General features: G+C 48.4%; 1 protein-coding gene across 1 annotated transcript in view; it reads right to left on the reverse strand.

Annotated features, from left to right (window-relative positions):
* The window catches only part of DHTKD1 (dehydrogenase E1 and transketolase domain containing 1), a 1474452-nt gene that overhangs the window by 1328830 nt on the left and 127147 nt on the right, over positions 1-18475 (reverse strand). The window contains exon 2 of the mRNA XM_086919908.1: positions 13537-13692. Within this exon, the coding sequence (XP_086776034.1) occupies positions 13537-13692 (156 nt within the window). The remainder of the gene's footprint in view (positions 1-13536; positions 13693-18475) is intronic.

An 18475-nucleotide genomic window follows, 5' to 3' on the forward strand; every position in this document is an offset into this window, starting at 1 on the left:
TGGAGTCTCGAGAACCTTCGGATCACCGAGTCCTTTGTTGGTGTCGACCGTCTTCGGCGCCGATTTACTCGGCTCGACCACCTTGACCTTTGTCTTCGGCGTGGCAGACTTCGTCTCGACGCCCTTGACCTGTGTCTTCGGATTGACAATGTGAGAAGTTGGCCTGATATATGATGCTCACTAGTTCGAGTGATCATCTTGTATCAGTCCAAACAACCCTTATGGTGATTGGTTGTAAGTCACCCTTATAGACCAGCTATCCTAATGGTAGCATGGACAAAAGCAGTCTTTAGGCTCAACTCTTTTGGCATGTGAGCCAGCTGTTTTACCACATATAACCCCTTGAATACCAAGTGAAAGGACACCACACAGGTTGTTATGAAAATAAACAAGTATTTATTAACTAACATACACCTGTGAACTCTTTATGAGGTCAGAGGCCTAAGCACATGACAATACTAAGAAAGAAATACGAGTTAGCACAATATTTACACGTGTGCCTTAGGGGCACGACAAACCATATACTTGAAACAATGGAATGCGAGGAAAGAAAGTACTGTAAGGAGATCCAGAGGCTGGAGGATCGCTGGGACTACGCTACAAACTAGGTAAGTAAGGAGCAGGAGGCCCACTGGACTCACGTGCAGAGTGGAAACTCTCACGCGAGATGCGTACCAACGTCTATGGATGCTACAGTTTAAAGAGTTACGGATTCCGGATGAACCCGGCTGGGTGGAGGAAAAACAACAGTGGACCTGAACACTAGGATAGTGAACACAGACTTCAGCACCTAGAAGCTTTAGTTACCTAACCCATAGGCTGCGGGTGCATAGGGCTGAAGTGGTGTCGGGTTTGCTGCGTTGATCCCGATGAAGCCTGAAACAAGTAGTTGCTGGCAGGCAGCCAGATGGAGGAGTCCGGTGGTTTCAAGGATGGAACGAGGAAGAAGAAGTCCCGAAAGGGAAGGGGACAGAGTCTCGGTCACTAGCCAGTGACGGTGCTGGAACCAGGAGGGAACCAGATGCTGTCGCCGCGTTCAGGTGGAAGAAGGGTCGCTTCTCTCTGTAGCTGCGCGGACCAGGAGCTGTTCTTCACGACCAGGCTGGAGGCACGAGCTGTCCCACGTAGTCTGCTGCTGATGGCTGTGTTGGCTCGTCGATCTGGTCAACAGGCCTTGGCAAGTGCAAGCCACGCGGTGGTGGCGTCTGGTGCGGACCAGGAGGGTCCGGGGTGCTTCTCTTTTACAAGGAAGCAAGGGCCAGTCTGGGGGACCAGACCAGCAGTGTTGAAATCTTCGGGTCTTCGTCTCAGAGGTCACTAGCCAGCCGGCAAGTGACCAGACAACAGGAAAAGCAGCAACCAGGCAAAAGGGCCCCAGTTCTTCGTGGAAGTTGTCAAGATTAATCTAATATGGAATGGGACCAGCTCCTACCTTTATTCAGCTAAAGGGGGCTGCACTACGACTAGGTCCCTCCTCTGGGTGGGACCAGGAAGGGGGGTGGTTACACCCCCTTTCCTTTGTCCGGTCTTGCGCCAGCTCTGGGGCTGGAGTGCCCCAGGAACTGGTTTGGACCGGTGTATGCACAAGGACACCTTATGTTCCCCAGGCATGTCATTCCTTTCAGCCCTGTCCTACCTAATACACAAAATCCTGTCTGGGGTGGTGCTAGCACCTCCCAAGGCAGGAAACCCTTTGTCCGAGCCTCCCTCGCTGGAAGGACTCCCAGCAGCAGGAGGTCAGACTTGTGTCTGTGGTGGCAGCATCCATTTTGTGATGTTGAGGCTCGATTTAACTTTAACCGGGGTTCACGGTTACATACATGTCGTGTCCCTCTAGAAGGGTGGAATGCTACCCCGTCGCCAGAATTGGCGAGGGGGTAGTATTCCAATTCGTATGACACCTTACTCGACATGTTTTAATAATGCTATACCAAAGATAGCATTTGACCGCGAGGTTCATAATGCACTTAAGAGTATATGGTATAGCGTTATCATGGAACAGCTATTAGGACTTGGTTCCGCAAGCTGCAAACGGGCTCAGCTCATGCCAGAGCACCATCTCACATAATTCCAAGCACTCTGCCTTCAGGATTGATAAGGCCTGCCATAGGAGTGACTGATAGGAATATATGTGTCCATTTTAGGGTTAGATATAGGAATACTATATCTAAAGCAAAGGGTGATTACACCACCTTGCCCCAGCTGTAGTGCAGCCAGTTGCGTCTGATTAGATGGCCAGCCAGGGGTGGCATAATACATGCTTCAGCCCCTGGTAGGTCCTGGGTACACCTATGCCCTGGGTACCTAAGGTACACTGTACAGAGGCTGATAAGGTGACTCAGTATCCAATTAGATATGTACCTAGAGTACATGGAATCCATTTTACAGAGAGAGCAGTGGGCCTGGGGTCCTGAATAGCAGGTCCCCAGGTCAACTAAGTCGAAAAACCAGCAAAACACCAGGCAAAAAGTTGGGGGCAACCATAGTCAGATATTCACCTTCCTACAGACAACACCCTTCTGCTTTGTTGGCGCCGAGGGCTCCGAGGCCTTCGATCCGACCAAAGTAATGCGCACTTTTGGTTTCGAGGGTGGCACCAGTGCTTTTGCTTGAGTCGAGACCATAGGTTTCACTTTCGGTTTCGATTTTGCAGGGTGCGCCTCAAAAGTAATGTCCGTAGCAGAGCCCGAAGGCGGGGCCGTAGAACCCATTGTAAGATCTTGGGTAAGGCCTAGTGGCGATCCCTTGACCTGAGCCTTCTGAAGCGTTACGGCCCCAATGTCCGTTCCAGTTAGCTCTTCGCTCGAGCTATCTTCCATAGCCCCAAAGGCCCCGTCGTCGTCCCCTACCTCGTCGACGACTTCTTCAGCTTCGAACATTTCAGCGTCCGCGTCGTAGTTCTAGTCGACCTCCGACGCGGGATTCGACAGGTTTTCACCAACTTCCCGGTCAGCTCCCTCCTCATCATCCCCGGCATCGAAGATGTCCACAGGCGCCGGTGCAGTTTGCTGGGCCTCTTGGCGCGCAGCGCGTCGAAGCTTAAGCGTCTTCTTGGACCTGAAATGGGAACAAGCCATGCAACTGGCTTCATCATGATCCGGCGACAGACACTTGTTGCACACCGGGTGGACGTCGATGTGGGGATACTTGGAGTTGCAGACGGGACATCTCTTGAACGGGCTCCGTTCCATGATGAGTAGTCGATAGGGTCTGTGGCGTCGACTGGGCCCTCCGCGCCGAAAGCACGCGGTTCTATGGAATCCGGCTCAGAACCAAGCTGGAAGAATCAGGCACCTAGAGGGAACCAATATACATCCGAACCCAATGGCGGAAAAAAACAATCTGAGGATGGAGTCGATGCCCATGCGCACTGTAGTCCAGGGGAGGAGCCACCTATCTCGTGATACTTCGAAGACTCTTCCAGGACAACAATGTGCGATCATCCGGACCCAACACTACGCGGCAATCTATGCACAGATATGACTTGAGCAGCCCACATGCCTCGAACATTACTTTGCAGGCCCTAACATTAATCAGTGCCGGGGACACAGGGTCCCCCTATCACGGGTGGAAAAGTGCTCTAACACAACCACATCGGACGAGGGGTCCAGTATAAACCGCCCCCATACACACTCAGAGATCCTAGCTGGACGGCGGGGGCGGGGAGACCCAGCTATATGCACTCTGTGGCCGTGTAGTATCGCCGAATAGCAATATAGACGGTGACTGCGCTGTATTAGGGGCACGAAGCTGACAATTGTGCAGGTATATAGAGGAACTGGGCGCGCAACGACCCCCTACAACCCCCCGCCCCCTTAATCCATCAGTGGGGATACCGCAACATCAAGAGGTGCCCAGTGGACGCGGCAAGAAACGTGGAACAAGATTCACTGCGGTAAGCGGCGACCTGTACTGGGGTACACCAACAGTCGAGGGGAAAGATGGCAGGCAGGGGTCCACTGACTTCGGCCATTCAGTCCAAGCTCAATAAATATGCTTACGGGAAGGACTTCCCGCCACTGCTGGAGCGAAGGGAACCGACGGACAAGACCCCGGGGGGTGAGGACGCACAGAAAGTAACCTTGGGAGGACATAATGGTAGCCCTTAACAACGTCCAAGCAACGGTGGGAACAATATCAACAGATGTCTCTTTCCTAAGGGCGGACTTCCAAAAAAAGACGACCCGGGTCACTGAAGTCGAACAAGTCGCCAAAACCTAGTGAAAGATACAGCAACCTTGCAGAAAAAAGTAGCCCGGCTGGAGGCGGAAAACAAACTGATGGTGGAAAAACTGGACAACCAGGAAGGGCGCTCTGGCAGAAATAACGTACGAATTACTGGAATTCCGGAAAGCGAAGGTAGCCCGCGATAGACCTATATGTCGAGGATCTTATAAAATCGCGGCTCCAGCCCAGGGGTTTATCGACCTTCTTCTCAGTCGAACAAGCCCACAGAGTTCCTGGTGGGAAACCCAAACCCGGGGCACCCCTTAGACCAGTGCTTGCCCGTATTTTCAATTTCCGCGATCGCCACGCCATATCACAAACCGCGAGAGTGGCTCTGCCGATCCGAATCCAGAACTCCAGGGTGGCCTTTTTTCCGGACTATACAATGTCTGTCTCTAGGCGCCGACGGAGTTTCATGGAGGTCACAATAGAACTAAGAGTCAAAGAATTGCCATATTCAATGTTATTCCTGGCGAAACTGAGAGTAGTGGCGGAGGGCAAGACGTAGTTTTTCGACACACCTGAGGAGGCACACGACTGGCTCGAGGGCTGGCACCAAGTAGCTGGGTCCAAACGCAGGGACAGAAGCCAACGCCGCTGGGGCATACCTGAGGAAACTGAAGCCCAAGAACAACAACGGGCCGAAGAAGAACAATTGCAACAGAATGAAGCTGAAGACCAAAGTTAAGGGACACTTGGGTTTTGAAAGATAACTGTAATGTGAAGATACGCACCTGGACTATAGTGCAGTGGCGCTTGCCTTGGACTCTTGGCTGAAGCAGTCTCTGGGGGGAAGGGAGGGACTACGCCTCTCCTTGGACTTCTTTCCCCCTTCACGCAAGTACTCTTTTGGGGTGGGGACTGAGCACTCTGCTAAGTTGGGGAGGCGGGCAGTTCTGAGTCCGTCGGGCAGGGAGGCAGGGAGGGAGGGTGGGATAATGGGTTGGTGCATAGGGTTTTCAATGTTTATGGTTTTAGTTTATAACGGCAGTAAAAGGTTGGCAGCCTACCCACGAGTTGATCTACGTGCACAATACACGGGCGGATCACTATTTGCTTCCCATGACTACCACGGATATAGCGACACCAATCCCAGCTGAATACGCTTCAGAGTTGCCCCCTAACACTCCAGTTGCCCCCTAAGGTTACTTACGTGGAATGTGCATGGCTTGGGAGATAAAATTAAGAGGGGCCTAGTGCTGCAAGCTTTAAAGCGTTATGCCCCAACGCTGGCTCTCCTGGAGGAAACACACCTCACTGGCAATGCGTGTAAGGCACTAGATAGGTGGGGATACAAGATGGTGGTCCATTCTGAGTTCTCGTCAGGCTCCAGAGGGGTGGACATCTTGATGCGGAAACACTCCTCCTTCATAATACACCAAACGAAAAAAGATGATCAGGGGAGGTTCGCAGCTCTCATGGGTCAATGGGAGGGCAAACCGGTTAGTGTGGTGTCTGTGTACATCCCACCTGCTCTAAAAGCGATAGCGCTCCCAGCCCGTGGCGAGTTTCTGCTTTCTCTCCCGGAGGGGGAACTTTTAATAGGGGGGGATTTCAATGCCACCATGGATAACAATCTAGACAGATACCCTGAAAGGACGCAGATGCCCGGGGTTTCTCGCTTGCAGAGTTTCATAGAGGCGATTGGGCTTACAGATATCTGGAGACACCTCCACCCCATGGCACAGCAGTATACTTTTCACTCAGGCGCTCACAACAGCCTATCTAGAATAGATTATTTCCTGACCTCAGTCAACAGTCTTCAGAGTATTGACGAAATAACGATTAAGCCCAGAGGCATTTCAGATCACTCGCCGATAATGTTAACTTTTTCCTATCACCACCAGACCAGTAGATTGACCTACCCTATCTATCCAGGCTACCTGCAGGTCCCAAAGGTACAGAAAGAAATCCTCAAAGCCACAAAACACTACTTCATAGAAAACACTCCATCAGTCAGCTCTCCATCAGTTTTATGGGAGGCTTACAAGACCGTCATTAGGGGGCAAGCTATAGTCTCTATTGTAGGACATAAGCGAGAGAAGCAGAAAGAACTGCTAGACCTAGAGCTTGATTTGCATGTAGCTGAAGTACAACACTCTGCGGACCCCACCCCAGCATCATCTCATACACTACACCTTGTACAACAACAGTACAGAGAGCATTTGAGAGAAGAGACAAAATCAAAACATACGGCCACTAGACATAAAATCTACTATGTAGGGGACTGAGCTGGAAAGCTCCTGGCCTGGCTAGACAAGAGGGAACAGGGCACCAAGGGTATAGCACAGATACAGACAGAGGATGGGCAGATGACAACAGATTCACAGGAAATAGTACGTACGCTGGCAGGACATTTTCAAATAGTCTATACGTCAGAATATGTAATGACAGAGGAAGAGGCGAGAACCTCCCTTAGAGATATAGTAATGCCCAAGCCTTTTCTGGAGGCAGCCCTGGGGCTTGAGGCTGATCTTACAGTAGAGGAACTGCAGACCGCGATCCAGTCACTGCAATCAGGCAAAGCAATGGGGCCAAACGGGGTACCGATCGAGTTATATAATAAAACAGCGGGAATCACTAGCCCGCATTTATTGCGCATGTACACAGACAGCCAGTAGAGAGGGGAGCTACCCCTTGACCAATGGTTAGCTACTATAGTGGCGAATCTTAAACCTAGGAAGCCTCCAACTGACTGTGCCTCTTACCGTCCAATCTCATTGATCAATACAGAAGCCAAAATACTTGCTAAGGTGTTGGGGATTAGAATAGCACCACACCTCACACATTTAATCCATCCAGATCAGTCTGGTTTTATGCCGGGCAGAAACACCGCATTAAACCTTAGACACCTACATGGGGTGCTGGCTAGAATCCCATCCCTGCAAGAACCGGAAGTCGTACTCTCCCTCGACACCAGGATGGCGTTTGATATGGTTGAGTGGAGTTTCTTATTCATGGTCCTTCACCATCTGGGCTTCGGCCCCAAATTCTGTGCATGGGTTCGCCTTTTATACACCAAACCTCTGGCATTCGTTGTGGCCAACGACCACATCTCTGATACTATCCTGCTAGCGAGAGGAACGCGCCAGGGATGACCCCTGTTGCCGATAATATTTGCTTTGGAGCCCTTGGCAGCATGGATTAGAAGGGAGCCACTGATACGGGGCTTGCAGTGGACGGAAAGGGTGGGTGGATCGAATCTCCCTCTACGCAAACGATATATTAGTAGTATATTTGACTAACCCCGGACACTCAATATAGATACTACTTTAGATCTGTGCAAGCTTTGGAAAGATGTTCGAATACACCATCAATTGGTCCAAATCTGTTATGTACATCTTGCATGGCCCCACACCACACCTCCCCGCCGATTGTCTGCTCTTCATCTCACGCGACTCATTCAAATATTTGGGCATTCATGTCACGACTAGCCCGGAGGACTTTTTCTCCAAAAACCTGACGCCCCCGTTGGAGCGTCTGAAGAGGGATGTGAAGCACTGGGAATCATTTCCATTAACATTGTTGGGAAAGGCGGCACTGTTCAAAATGATGGCGCTGCCCAGATTCCTGTATGCTCTTGAGAATACGTCCCTTGCTGTACCTCCGAAATATTTTAAACAAATTGCCGCACAAGTATACATGCTGCTATGGGGCAATAAACAGCACATATAGCGCAGGCGAAGCTGAACCGCGGATGGTACGACGGAAGAGTGGCACTCCCTAACATCCAGTTGTATTATTGGGCGGCGCATTTAAAAGTTATTAATCAATGGATACATACCTCCCAGGCTGACCCGGCATATAGAGCGAACAGGTTTCAACTGGGAGAAGACAATATGCTAGCAGCCCTCCATAACAAAGGCCAGGGATTAAAGCTGATAGGGCCCACGAAACACACAGTCATAATATGGTACACAGCACAGACACGGCTGGGATGGAGGGGAGTCATTACCCGACTTACTCCGCTCTGGGATACTAAGCTACTAGGACAACTTAGGAACAGCAAGGGTTTTGAACAATGGGACAACATAGGCATCTCTACAGTGGGCGACCTATGGGACAAAGGGACTGTGATCCCGTTTGACCAACTTCGGCGACAATATGAGCTTGCACCATCAGAAGCCTTCCGTTATACATACATTAGACATGCACTGATCGCAGCTCTGCCGCTGGGCACGGAAGTGCCTGAGGCCTCCCCGCTGGAGGGTAGACTGCTAACGGACCATATGCAAAAATGAGCCACATCTTTCACATATCGTAAACTAATCAATACTTTACCAGACCCTACAACCTCCTTAAGAGAAAAATGGATGGGGTTGTAGGAGACCTAGATGAAACGGAGTGGCAGGAGGCATTGGCTTCACCCAAGGAGGTGGGTGTACCCTCACGACTCAGGCTGGTACAGCTCAAGATACTCCACCGCACATATCACACGAGATATACTTTGTGCAAGAGGGGTAAAGCACAGCATCCATATTGTCCTACAGGATGTGGGGAGGAAGGGACCTTCTTCCACACTATGTGGCACTGCCCCAAGGCAACAGACTACTGGAAAAAGATTCTAAGAACGGTGTCACAGAAGGAGGGGGTTTCACTAGTTCCAGAACCACGCAGATGCCTGCTCAATGTTTGGGAACCTAATGATCTTACGCGTCCAGCACAAACATGGGTCACAATGGAGCTAATGATGGCTAAACGTAATATAGAACTAGCAATTTATTGGGATAGATGCACAGCAGGTTGGTCAGATTTTGAGTGGTTTAGCTAGGTTTAGGTGCTACTCAAGTAACGTCAAGTGTCCGTGACGTTGAAATATAACCGTAAACTGTGGGATATGGGGAGCGTGAAATAGGTACCGGGGTGAGCCACTGCCAGATTGTGATGAAGAAAGTTCCGAAGATGAGCAATAATGTAGGTATTAGAATAAGTCTTTATGGAATGCCTGGAGAATTGACAGATAGAAAAGGCATCAAACGTGATTGCCTACTGTGGTTATGTATGCTGCCTGTAAAATGTAATTATGTACAACCTGATTTCTCTGCCAAAGATCTTAATGAAAATAAAAAAACAGTTTAAAAAAAAGAAAAGAAAAATACATGCAGGACTTTCTATCGGTTCCTATTTCCCAGGAAGCCATCGATGCACTATGGGGATCCTACCGGGCTCCTTTGCGTCTGGACTGGACGGCTTCTCGGCCGATTTCTACAAGACATACAAAGATATTTTAGCCCCGAAATTGATCGAGGTTTACTCGGAATCGCTTGAGACAGGTATACTCCCCCCGACGTTTAGAGAAGCGGTCCTTATTCTTCTCCCCAAGCCAGGAAAGGATCCCGTAGTGTGCAGCTCCTATAGGCTGCTATCTTTGTTAAACACCGATTATAAAATTCTTGCCAAGATTATCACAATACGACTGTCCTTATTAATTGAGTACATTATTGCCCCAGCGCAATCTGGGTTTGTCCCTCATAGATCCACTTCCCTTAATCTTCGTACATTATTCACGGTGCTGCACAGGATTGGCCCGCCACCCCAGCTGCTGCGGTCCTCCTAGATACTGAGAAAGCGTTTGACACCCAAGAATGGCCCTTTTTCTTGTCCGTGATGCGACGCATGGGCATGCCAGAATGCTTTGTCTCCACGGTTTTGCTTTTATATACTAGGCCTACCGCCAGGTTGCGACTAAATGGTACCCTCTCAGAGCCTTTCGCCCTATTTCGCGGTACTATGCAGGGCTGCACACTGTCCCCATTATTGTTCATTCTGGCGATGGATCCTTTAGTTCGCCATTTCCAAGAGAAGCATTTACATCGTGGTCTCCAGTTTCGCACAGGCCCTCTCCTGGTTTCGCTTTATGCGGATGATACTGTCCTATATGTTAGAATGCCCCATTTAAACCTGGAACCTTTGATATTGGAGATTGCACGATTTGGCAAATTCTCCGAACTCAGCATTAACTGTCATCTTTCCGCTCACGGCCAGCACGCCTACTTAGCCCTGCGAGTTCCCGCTTGAATGGTGTCATGATGCGATTAAAGATCTTGGGGTGTATATTCACCTTGATACCGCCACCCTCATCAGACTGAATTACGGCAGAGCGGTTGGGTCACTGGAATCGCAAATTGAGCGGTGGCAACGCCTGCCCCTTTTGATGGCAGGTAGAGTTGCTATAATCAAAATGGTTGTCCTCCCCCGCTTCTTGTATCCTTTTAACAATATCCCCATTCCCCTTACTAAGACCTTTTTCACACAATTACGTACATTGTTATTACACCTTGTTTCGGCGGACAAAATGCCTCCGGTTTGTTGGCGGACCTTGACGTTACCGTATGAGAGGGGGGGCTTTGGGGTTCCTGATTTTTATTTATATTACCTCGTGGTGCAATGCTGTTACGCACATGTTAAGTTTCACCCTGATGCTTGTATCCCTTATTCAAAGCCGGAGGCTGACTTGGTGCACCCGCGCCTTTTGTCTAACATCCTTCCCACGGGTTTCCCGCGTGATCCCGGGACATCCAGACAGTCTCCACCACATGCTGGGCATGGGTACGGTTGCGTAGGTTGCTTGGGATTGACATGCTCTATTCTCCTGCACTGCCCCTGCCTAACCCTTCTTTGTTTCTAATTACTGGCGAAGTTCTTGTACAGTGCACACTGGAAAAGTTTCACATCCGTACAGTAAGTGACTTGTTCCCTGACGGCCATGTTCTCTCCGTGTCTGAAGATGCCAGATTTGCAGAGTGCTCCTTTATGGACACTTTTGTAATGAAACGGGTGTATTCCAAGCTTCGGGCCACTTTCCCTTCATTCCCTGCTGCCCCCGATCCTACCCCACCGCTGGCGCTATTGATACAGAGCCCCACTGGTGCGCATTTGGTTTCTAAGCTTTACAAACAATGTGGGACGTCCAGACCTATATCTGATGCTAGACTGCGCACTGCTTGGGAGGGGGATTTGGGTAGGCCTATCACCGACGACCAATGGGAATGGTGTTGTAGGGAGACCAAGGAGATTTCATTAACCAGCAGGCACAAGTTGCTTCATTTTAAATTCCTTCGTAGGATACATCACACCCCTGCCGGTTCCCACAGAATTGATCCTACTAGGCCTCATCACTGCCCGAAATGCTTGGCCCCATTTGCCGATTTTGCCCACCTCGCCTGGACAGGTCCTAAAATACACCAGTACTGGGTTCAAGTTCACGATACACTGAGTGACATCCTATCTGAGCAGCTTTTGCCCACCCCGGAGATCGCATTATTAGGCTATGTAGCAAATTTTCCCAAAAAGGTCAGGAAACTGACATGGCTGTGCTTCCTGTTTGCCAAGCGCGAAATTGCTTTGTTATGGGGCAGCAAACGAGCTCCCTTGCTGCAGGCTTGGCTCCGAAGCTTAGCCTATTGTAATGTTAATTGTGAAGAGCACTCCGCCTTGATCCCCAGCGCCTCCCGCCCTGTAGACATTTGGGGGCCATATCGGGATTACATTGACGCGGGCTGGGGCTGGACACGACGCGCCAGTGTTGAGTGGCATTACACCTGAGGGTATTGGTTGAGCAGCAGCCCTGAACCCGATACCAGACCCATGCTCATTTAAGTCACTGCCCGTTATTGGCCAGACTGCTTTAGGGATGCCATATGTTATTTATTATGATTCTTGTTTTCTTTTACCGCTAAACAATTGGGACCCATGCATTAACCAGACATATTTGACCTTTAATTATATTGTATGTTCAATTCACATTATTGTCTAGAACTATTACATATGTAACTCCTTTTTGCGCGTGATTTATTGTCATTGCTGCCGCAGATTGTACTGTGATGTCCAGCTCCATTGTTATGCAAAAACTGAAAATAAAGTTTAAAAAAAAAAAACTGTACCTAGACTGTATGTAGGTGTAGAGCCAAGAATCCCCACAAGGGACGATTCAACCCCATTACCTGATGGAATAGTGAGAAGAACCCCATCTTGGTCACAAACTGTACACTCCTCACGAGATGTTGGGTTGCTGCATGGTGATTTCTCAGCATGCAAGGACCGACATTTCAGCGAACGTACCTCCTCTACTAATCTATTGGGATGCTCATCTTTTATAATAGAAAGCAGCCTTGCGATGTTCGCATAGATTACCAATGTTGTGCATACGTAGATATCCCTTTCGCTCTGTGGATGAAGATAGTTATGACCTTTGTACATAGTAAGGAATGCGACCTTGTACATGATGTTCAGGGCACTGTGATAATGTTGTGCGAAGCTAGATCTAAAACAAGTTTAGTTTCAGAAAAACTAATCCAACATTGTTGTGCGTGCAAATGTATGCAAAAGGTCACAGCTTGGAAATGGTATTTGTGAGGACAATGTATGAAATAAGCTGCTTCGCTACATGGACCTAACCCGGGAATATGACACGGTAACAGTGTTAGGATATGATTCCAACATGTTTGATATCAAACATGCCCAGGTTCGGTACAGCCACTATATAGTTAGCCATCGCATAATGCCGCTTAGCCACTATATGTATTAAAATGGCTGACCGCACTTACAAAGCCTGGCAAATCGACTTCGGGGTTTGTAGGGGTGTCCTGCTCATGCAGGGGCACTCTTACACTTATAACCCAGTACCCTGTATTCAGGATTGAAAGGCCTGCCTTAGGGGTGACTTATAGTTTTTAAGTGTGATGAGCTCAGATAAAAGGAACTTATTTCTGTCATAAGTGGTGCAAGCACCAGCTTACACAGGCTGCAATGGCAGGCCTGTAGTCACAGTTTGAGTGGTCTCTTATGGCTGGCATAGTACATGCTGCAGCCCATGGGAGACCCCTTTTGGACCTCTGCTCTGGGTACCGTAGTACCATATACTAAGGGCTTACAAGGGTACACCAGTAGCCACTTGTGGAGGTACCAAAGTACTTACCATGTCAAATTAAGGGAGGAAGCACAGTGACTGGGGTTCTGATTTTCAGGAACCATGTCGGATTAGTCATAAAAGACACTGACTTCAGCAAAAAGTGGGGGTAACCATACTAGAAGGAACCTACCTTCCTACACTTGCTATTTGTACTGTTAGGACATTGCATAACTGCTGTATGTATCACTACGAAAACATTATGGCTACTATAATTGCAAGTAATTATTCACTGCAATGGAATACAAGGAGCAGATAGATTTTCGAACGAAGGAGTTATTGTTTTCTTTTAAGGGATGTTGTTTATATTTTCATTTAAGCAATGTGCATATGCACAAAATAGGCTAATATTAACAGGTTGTGAGGGACTAAACGGTTGGACAAATGAAAAAGAAACAAACCTGTGGTCCTGAAAGGTCCCTGTAGAATTTCAGTTAGAACTTGAACTTCAGGAACCATATTGATCACAGCTTGACCAGCAAAGAGTGGATTGATTTTTGCAGCCTTATGCCCATGTTCACGGTATGCGGTTACTAGCCGAGCAAGACCATGATCAACTAAAAGAAAAAGAACAATTGGATCAGGCACACACTATAAAACAAAAGGATACATTTATGAAAGGTCCAGCTTCTTTCGTCAGGTCACTCAGCAGTTTACCAGAAAATAACAAGACCGCTCTCAGTTTCTTCGCCAAAATTATGAAGCATTTTTTCCATTCCAAATAGAACAGATAATGAATTAATCTGTAATTGAAGCTTTATACATATGTTTAGCAGTTCTCTGAAGCTATAAACGTGATACAGTAAAATAACAATTATCTGCTCTAATTTTTTGTGGGAATACATTAAGGCCCAAACTAATACCAACCAGGACATCAAATATTCTTGCCTCTGCATTCCCTATTCATGCTACTTCCTTGTCTGTCTCCTTTCATCACAGAGCACAAGTATTGCACAGAAAACAGACTATATTTACCTTAAAATGTCCACAAATGCCTGTGTGTAGTATGACACCCACAAATCTACAACACCAAAGTAATAGTACATTTAGCACTTACCTGAACATTTTAATTCCTAGAATGTGTAGATATGTATACAGGATTGATGGACAATTTAGAAATATATGTGAGAGGCCGGCGGTCTGACGGAATGGTGGAGAGAGGGGGCGGTCAAAGAAGGTGAACAGGACAGCCTGGTTTGAGAAGACTGGCTGATGCTGGGGACCCAAAGGTAAAGTGGACTGTCGGTCTTCAGTTTATGTTGCTCTACTTAGTGGCGCTTTAATAATCAGGAAGTGTCAAAAAATTGCTGTTCTTTACAACACATATCGGATTTACGATTTTGGTTTTTGCACCAGTGGTCGTATTACTTAAAGTGCTGAGGGAAGCAGCAGGTTAGAGTGCCTACTTTCTGTCGTATTAGAGAGGGCTGCCACAGATGCTTGTGAGAGCTGTTCTGTAAGACAGATCAAGCTGGTGCACACATAGCAGACACACTATTCTAAATGCGTGTTCCCCCCATTAGCACAAGCCCATGGCCCCATATTAATACCAGAAACGCTTTGCCTCTGCGCCCACACAGCATAATTTCGGTGGGCGCAGAGGCAAAGAGACCATCAGGTTGAAGACTGACTCAGAGCCACAGGATGGTTTAAGCACATGCCCCTGCAGGAGGGTGCAATCATTCACTGCACCCCCTCGCAGGCGCCAGCTTACAACTGCCCTGAAGACAGAACATCATCTATGATCAGGTGCACTGTCGTAAGTAGCAGAGCAGCTACCTCGCTGCGATCTATTGAAAGTCATCCTCTGAGCCAAGCTTTTGTCTCTCTCCGTGCGTGGGCGCCCGCGGACGCCCTCCTCCACCACACCCAGGGGTGGGTCCCTCTGCCGCTGGGCCAGCGGGAGGGACGCGGAGGGGATAACGCGGGCCCGCGGGAGCCCGCCTCCACCACGTGCCCCCCGGCATCATCTATGATCAGGTGCGCTGTCCCGATTTGTACCCAGACCATCATCTATGATCAGGTGCACTGTCCCGGTTTGTACCCAGACCATCATCTATGATCAGGTGCACTGTCCAAATTTGCATCCCCAAGCTTAGCGGGGCGTAAGATACCTGCCCTGATGTTTGCTGATGACACCCTTTTACTGTCAAAATCATCTACGGGCATACAGCGCACATTAGCGGCATTTTGCTCCTTCTGAAGATTGAGGAACTTGGAGATTAACCTTACTAAAACCAAGTTCATGGTCTATAACACTAGATTAGCCAATTGCCTCCACCCCCACTTGGATGGAACGGTACTGGATCGAGTGTCCACCTTTGATTATCTGGGGGTCACACTTAACGACAGAATGGACTGGGGATCCCACATGGCTAAGGCTAACCTGAAGCTGGCTCAATCATCCGGGGGGATTTTAATGGTTTTTAACGACACTTTGCTCAAACTGCTGGGTCCGCCCATGGAAATCTACAAAGCTCAGGCGAGAGGAGGAGCGCTCTATGGCGCAGACCTATGGGGTCATGTGAGTGCTGCACCCCTGTCCCTGATTGAGAATAGTTTCCTTAGGCGTCTTTTGAGGCTGCCCATGAGTACCCCCGTGACACCTCTTCGGCTGGACTTAGGATTGGTACCCGTTCAGGAGATTGTATCAAATCGTCCCCTCTTGTATTGGAGAGGTTTGTGGTCGACCCCTGAGCTCTCAAGCTACAGGGAGGACTTGGGGGATCTCTTGTCTAGGAGGAGTGTGGGGAAAATCCCTTGGTTAAACCACATCAAGCAACTCTGTTACGCCATAGGAAGGGGGGACATGTGGTTGTCTCCCGAGGAGAGCTGTCCCCTGTATTCTAAGAAAACAGCAAGTATGGCACTTAAGCGCCACCGTATGGAACTTCTAATAACAAATGCGTCCATAGGTAGGCTGACCAACACTTTTCTGGACATCAAGGCCCATCCCCATTTTGAAAATATTCTTGGATGATATCCAACCCCCCCTGGCTAAGAAACTATACACCCAGTTTAGATATGGTGCTTTGCCGCTTAGGGGCGTAAGATACAAGTGGTCAAATGGCCTGCATATAGAGATTCCTGCCCTGGGTGTTCGAGTAACAGAGAGACAGATCTTCACGTTCTGCTCTTCTGCCCCTTCTACACCAGGGCGAGAACTAGATGGATTATAAAACTCTGTAAGGCTAGGGGACTCAGGGATTATAGGAGGTATTCAGAAAACTCAAATATGATACCACACCCCTGATAGTCTTTGCAACTGCAAGATTCCTTTTGTCCAGGAGTGTCACTAGATTTTAACGCATTTCATGTTTATTATGACGCATTCTTAACTATTTTATTAATTTATTGTGCTCTAGAACTGTCATGTATTATCTTTTTAAAAAATTTCTCTAGCTGTAACTATGTCCTTCTTTCTGTAATTATGTATTTATACCTTTTTATGGTTTTTTTAACGATTATAAAAGCTTTGATTGACTGACTGACTGTATCCAGACCATCATCTATGATCAGGTGCACTGTCCCGGTTTGTACCCAGACCATCATCTATGATCAGGTGCACTGTCCCGGTTTGTACCCAGACCTTCATCTATGATCAGGTGCACTGTCCCAGTTTGTACCCAGACCATCATCTATGATCAGGTGCACTGTCCCGGTTTGTACCCAGACCATCGTCTATGATCAGGTGTACTGTCTCGGTTTGTACACAGACCATCATCTATGATCAGGTGCACTGTCCCGGTTTGTACCCAGACCATCATCTACGATCAGGTGCTCTGTCCCTATTTGTACCCAGACCATCATCTATGATCAGGTGCACTGTCCCTATTTGTACCCAGACCATCATCTATGATCAGGTGCACTGTCCTGGTTTGTACCCAGACCATCATCTATGATCAGGTGCACTGTCCCAGTTTGTACACAGATCATCATCTATATTCAGGTGCGCGGTCCCTGTTTGTACCCAGACCATCATCTATGATCAGGTGCACTGTCCCGGTTTGTACCCAGGCCATCATCTATGATAAGGTGCACTGTCCCGGTTTGTACACAGACCATCATCTATGATCAGGTGCACTGTCCCGGTTTGTACACAGACCTTCATCTATGATCAGGTGCACTGTCCCGATTTGTACTAAGACCATCATCTATGATCAGGTGCACTGTCCCGGTTTGTACCCAGACCATCATCCATTATCAGGTGCACTCATTGGTTTGTACCCAGCACACCTCATTACAAGTGTGCAGCAGCACAGAGAGTGCAACCTACATATAGGGCCCCGGTACATTCTGGGTGTGATAAAAAATCAGCATCTCTTGTTACATTTCAGCATGTCAAACGTGCCTGAATTTAAATGGATACAAAGGCCCGGAAAATACCAGGACATGAGGATTTTGGTGCATTAGGCGTTATGAGATTTTCTCCCAAAATGGGGCATAATTGTATGTATAAACCATTTTATAGCGCGCTCTATTACTTGAGAGTATCCTGGCGCGATGGGGAAAAGCAAAAGGAGACACGGGAGAGACCAGCTTATGTCACCCTAGTGAAAAGATGAGTTTTCAAATTTTTCTTAAACTGGGCTACACACTGAATGGAGCGCAAATGGAGTGGTAGGGCATTCCAGGCCCGGGCAGCAACCACGGCTATGGACTGGCCCCCTAGTCTAGTTCGCTTAAAGCGAGGAAGAGTCATCTTAAAAAGGGAGGACGATCTAAGATCTCGTGTGGGGGCATAGAAGGTGAATCGTTTCTTCAGATAGGCCGGTCACTGGTCGTGGGTTGCTCTGAACGAGAGTACCAGAGATTTAAACAAGATGCGTTGTGACACTGGCAGCCAATGGAGGCTACACATGTGAGAGCGGACGCTCTTCCATCTCGGAACATTAAATAGAAGGCGGACAGCAGCGTTCTGAATAACCTGCAAGCGTTTAACCAAATAGGCAGGAATGCCGCTAAACAGAGCGTTCGCGTAGTCCAGCCTTGCCAGGATGAGGGCACGAGCAACAGTCTCCCTTGCTTCTCTAGGGAGCAAAGGAAAGAATCTTCGTAGCATTCTCAAGGTAGCAAAACATGTCCCGGATAGTTTCTTTATATGGTCCTCAAATCTAAGGTCCTCCCCAAACCATATACCAAGATTTTTTGCGGGACCTCCCATCACCTTGGGGCTGGGAATATTCGGGGGGCCACAGCGAGTCTTTAAAGTTAGAAGGGAAAGCACCGTAAAAGAGGACCTCAGATTTGTCCTCATTACATTTCAGCTGAGCCATAGTCAGCCAGCGAAAAACTGAGGACAAACAAAGCTGAACTGTTGTAGTATCCAGATGGTCATCC

Source organism: Lissotriton vulgaris, chromosome 1_1 (assembly GCF_964263255.1).
Source record: "Lissotriton vulgaris chromosome 1_1, aLisVul1.2, whole genome shotgun sequence".
Classification (NCBI taxonomy): Eukaryota; Metazoa; Chordata; class Amphibia; order Caudata; family Salamandridae; genus Lissotriton; species Lissotriton vulgaris.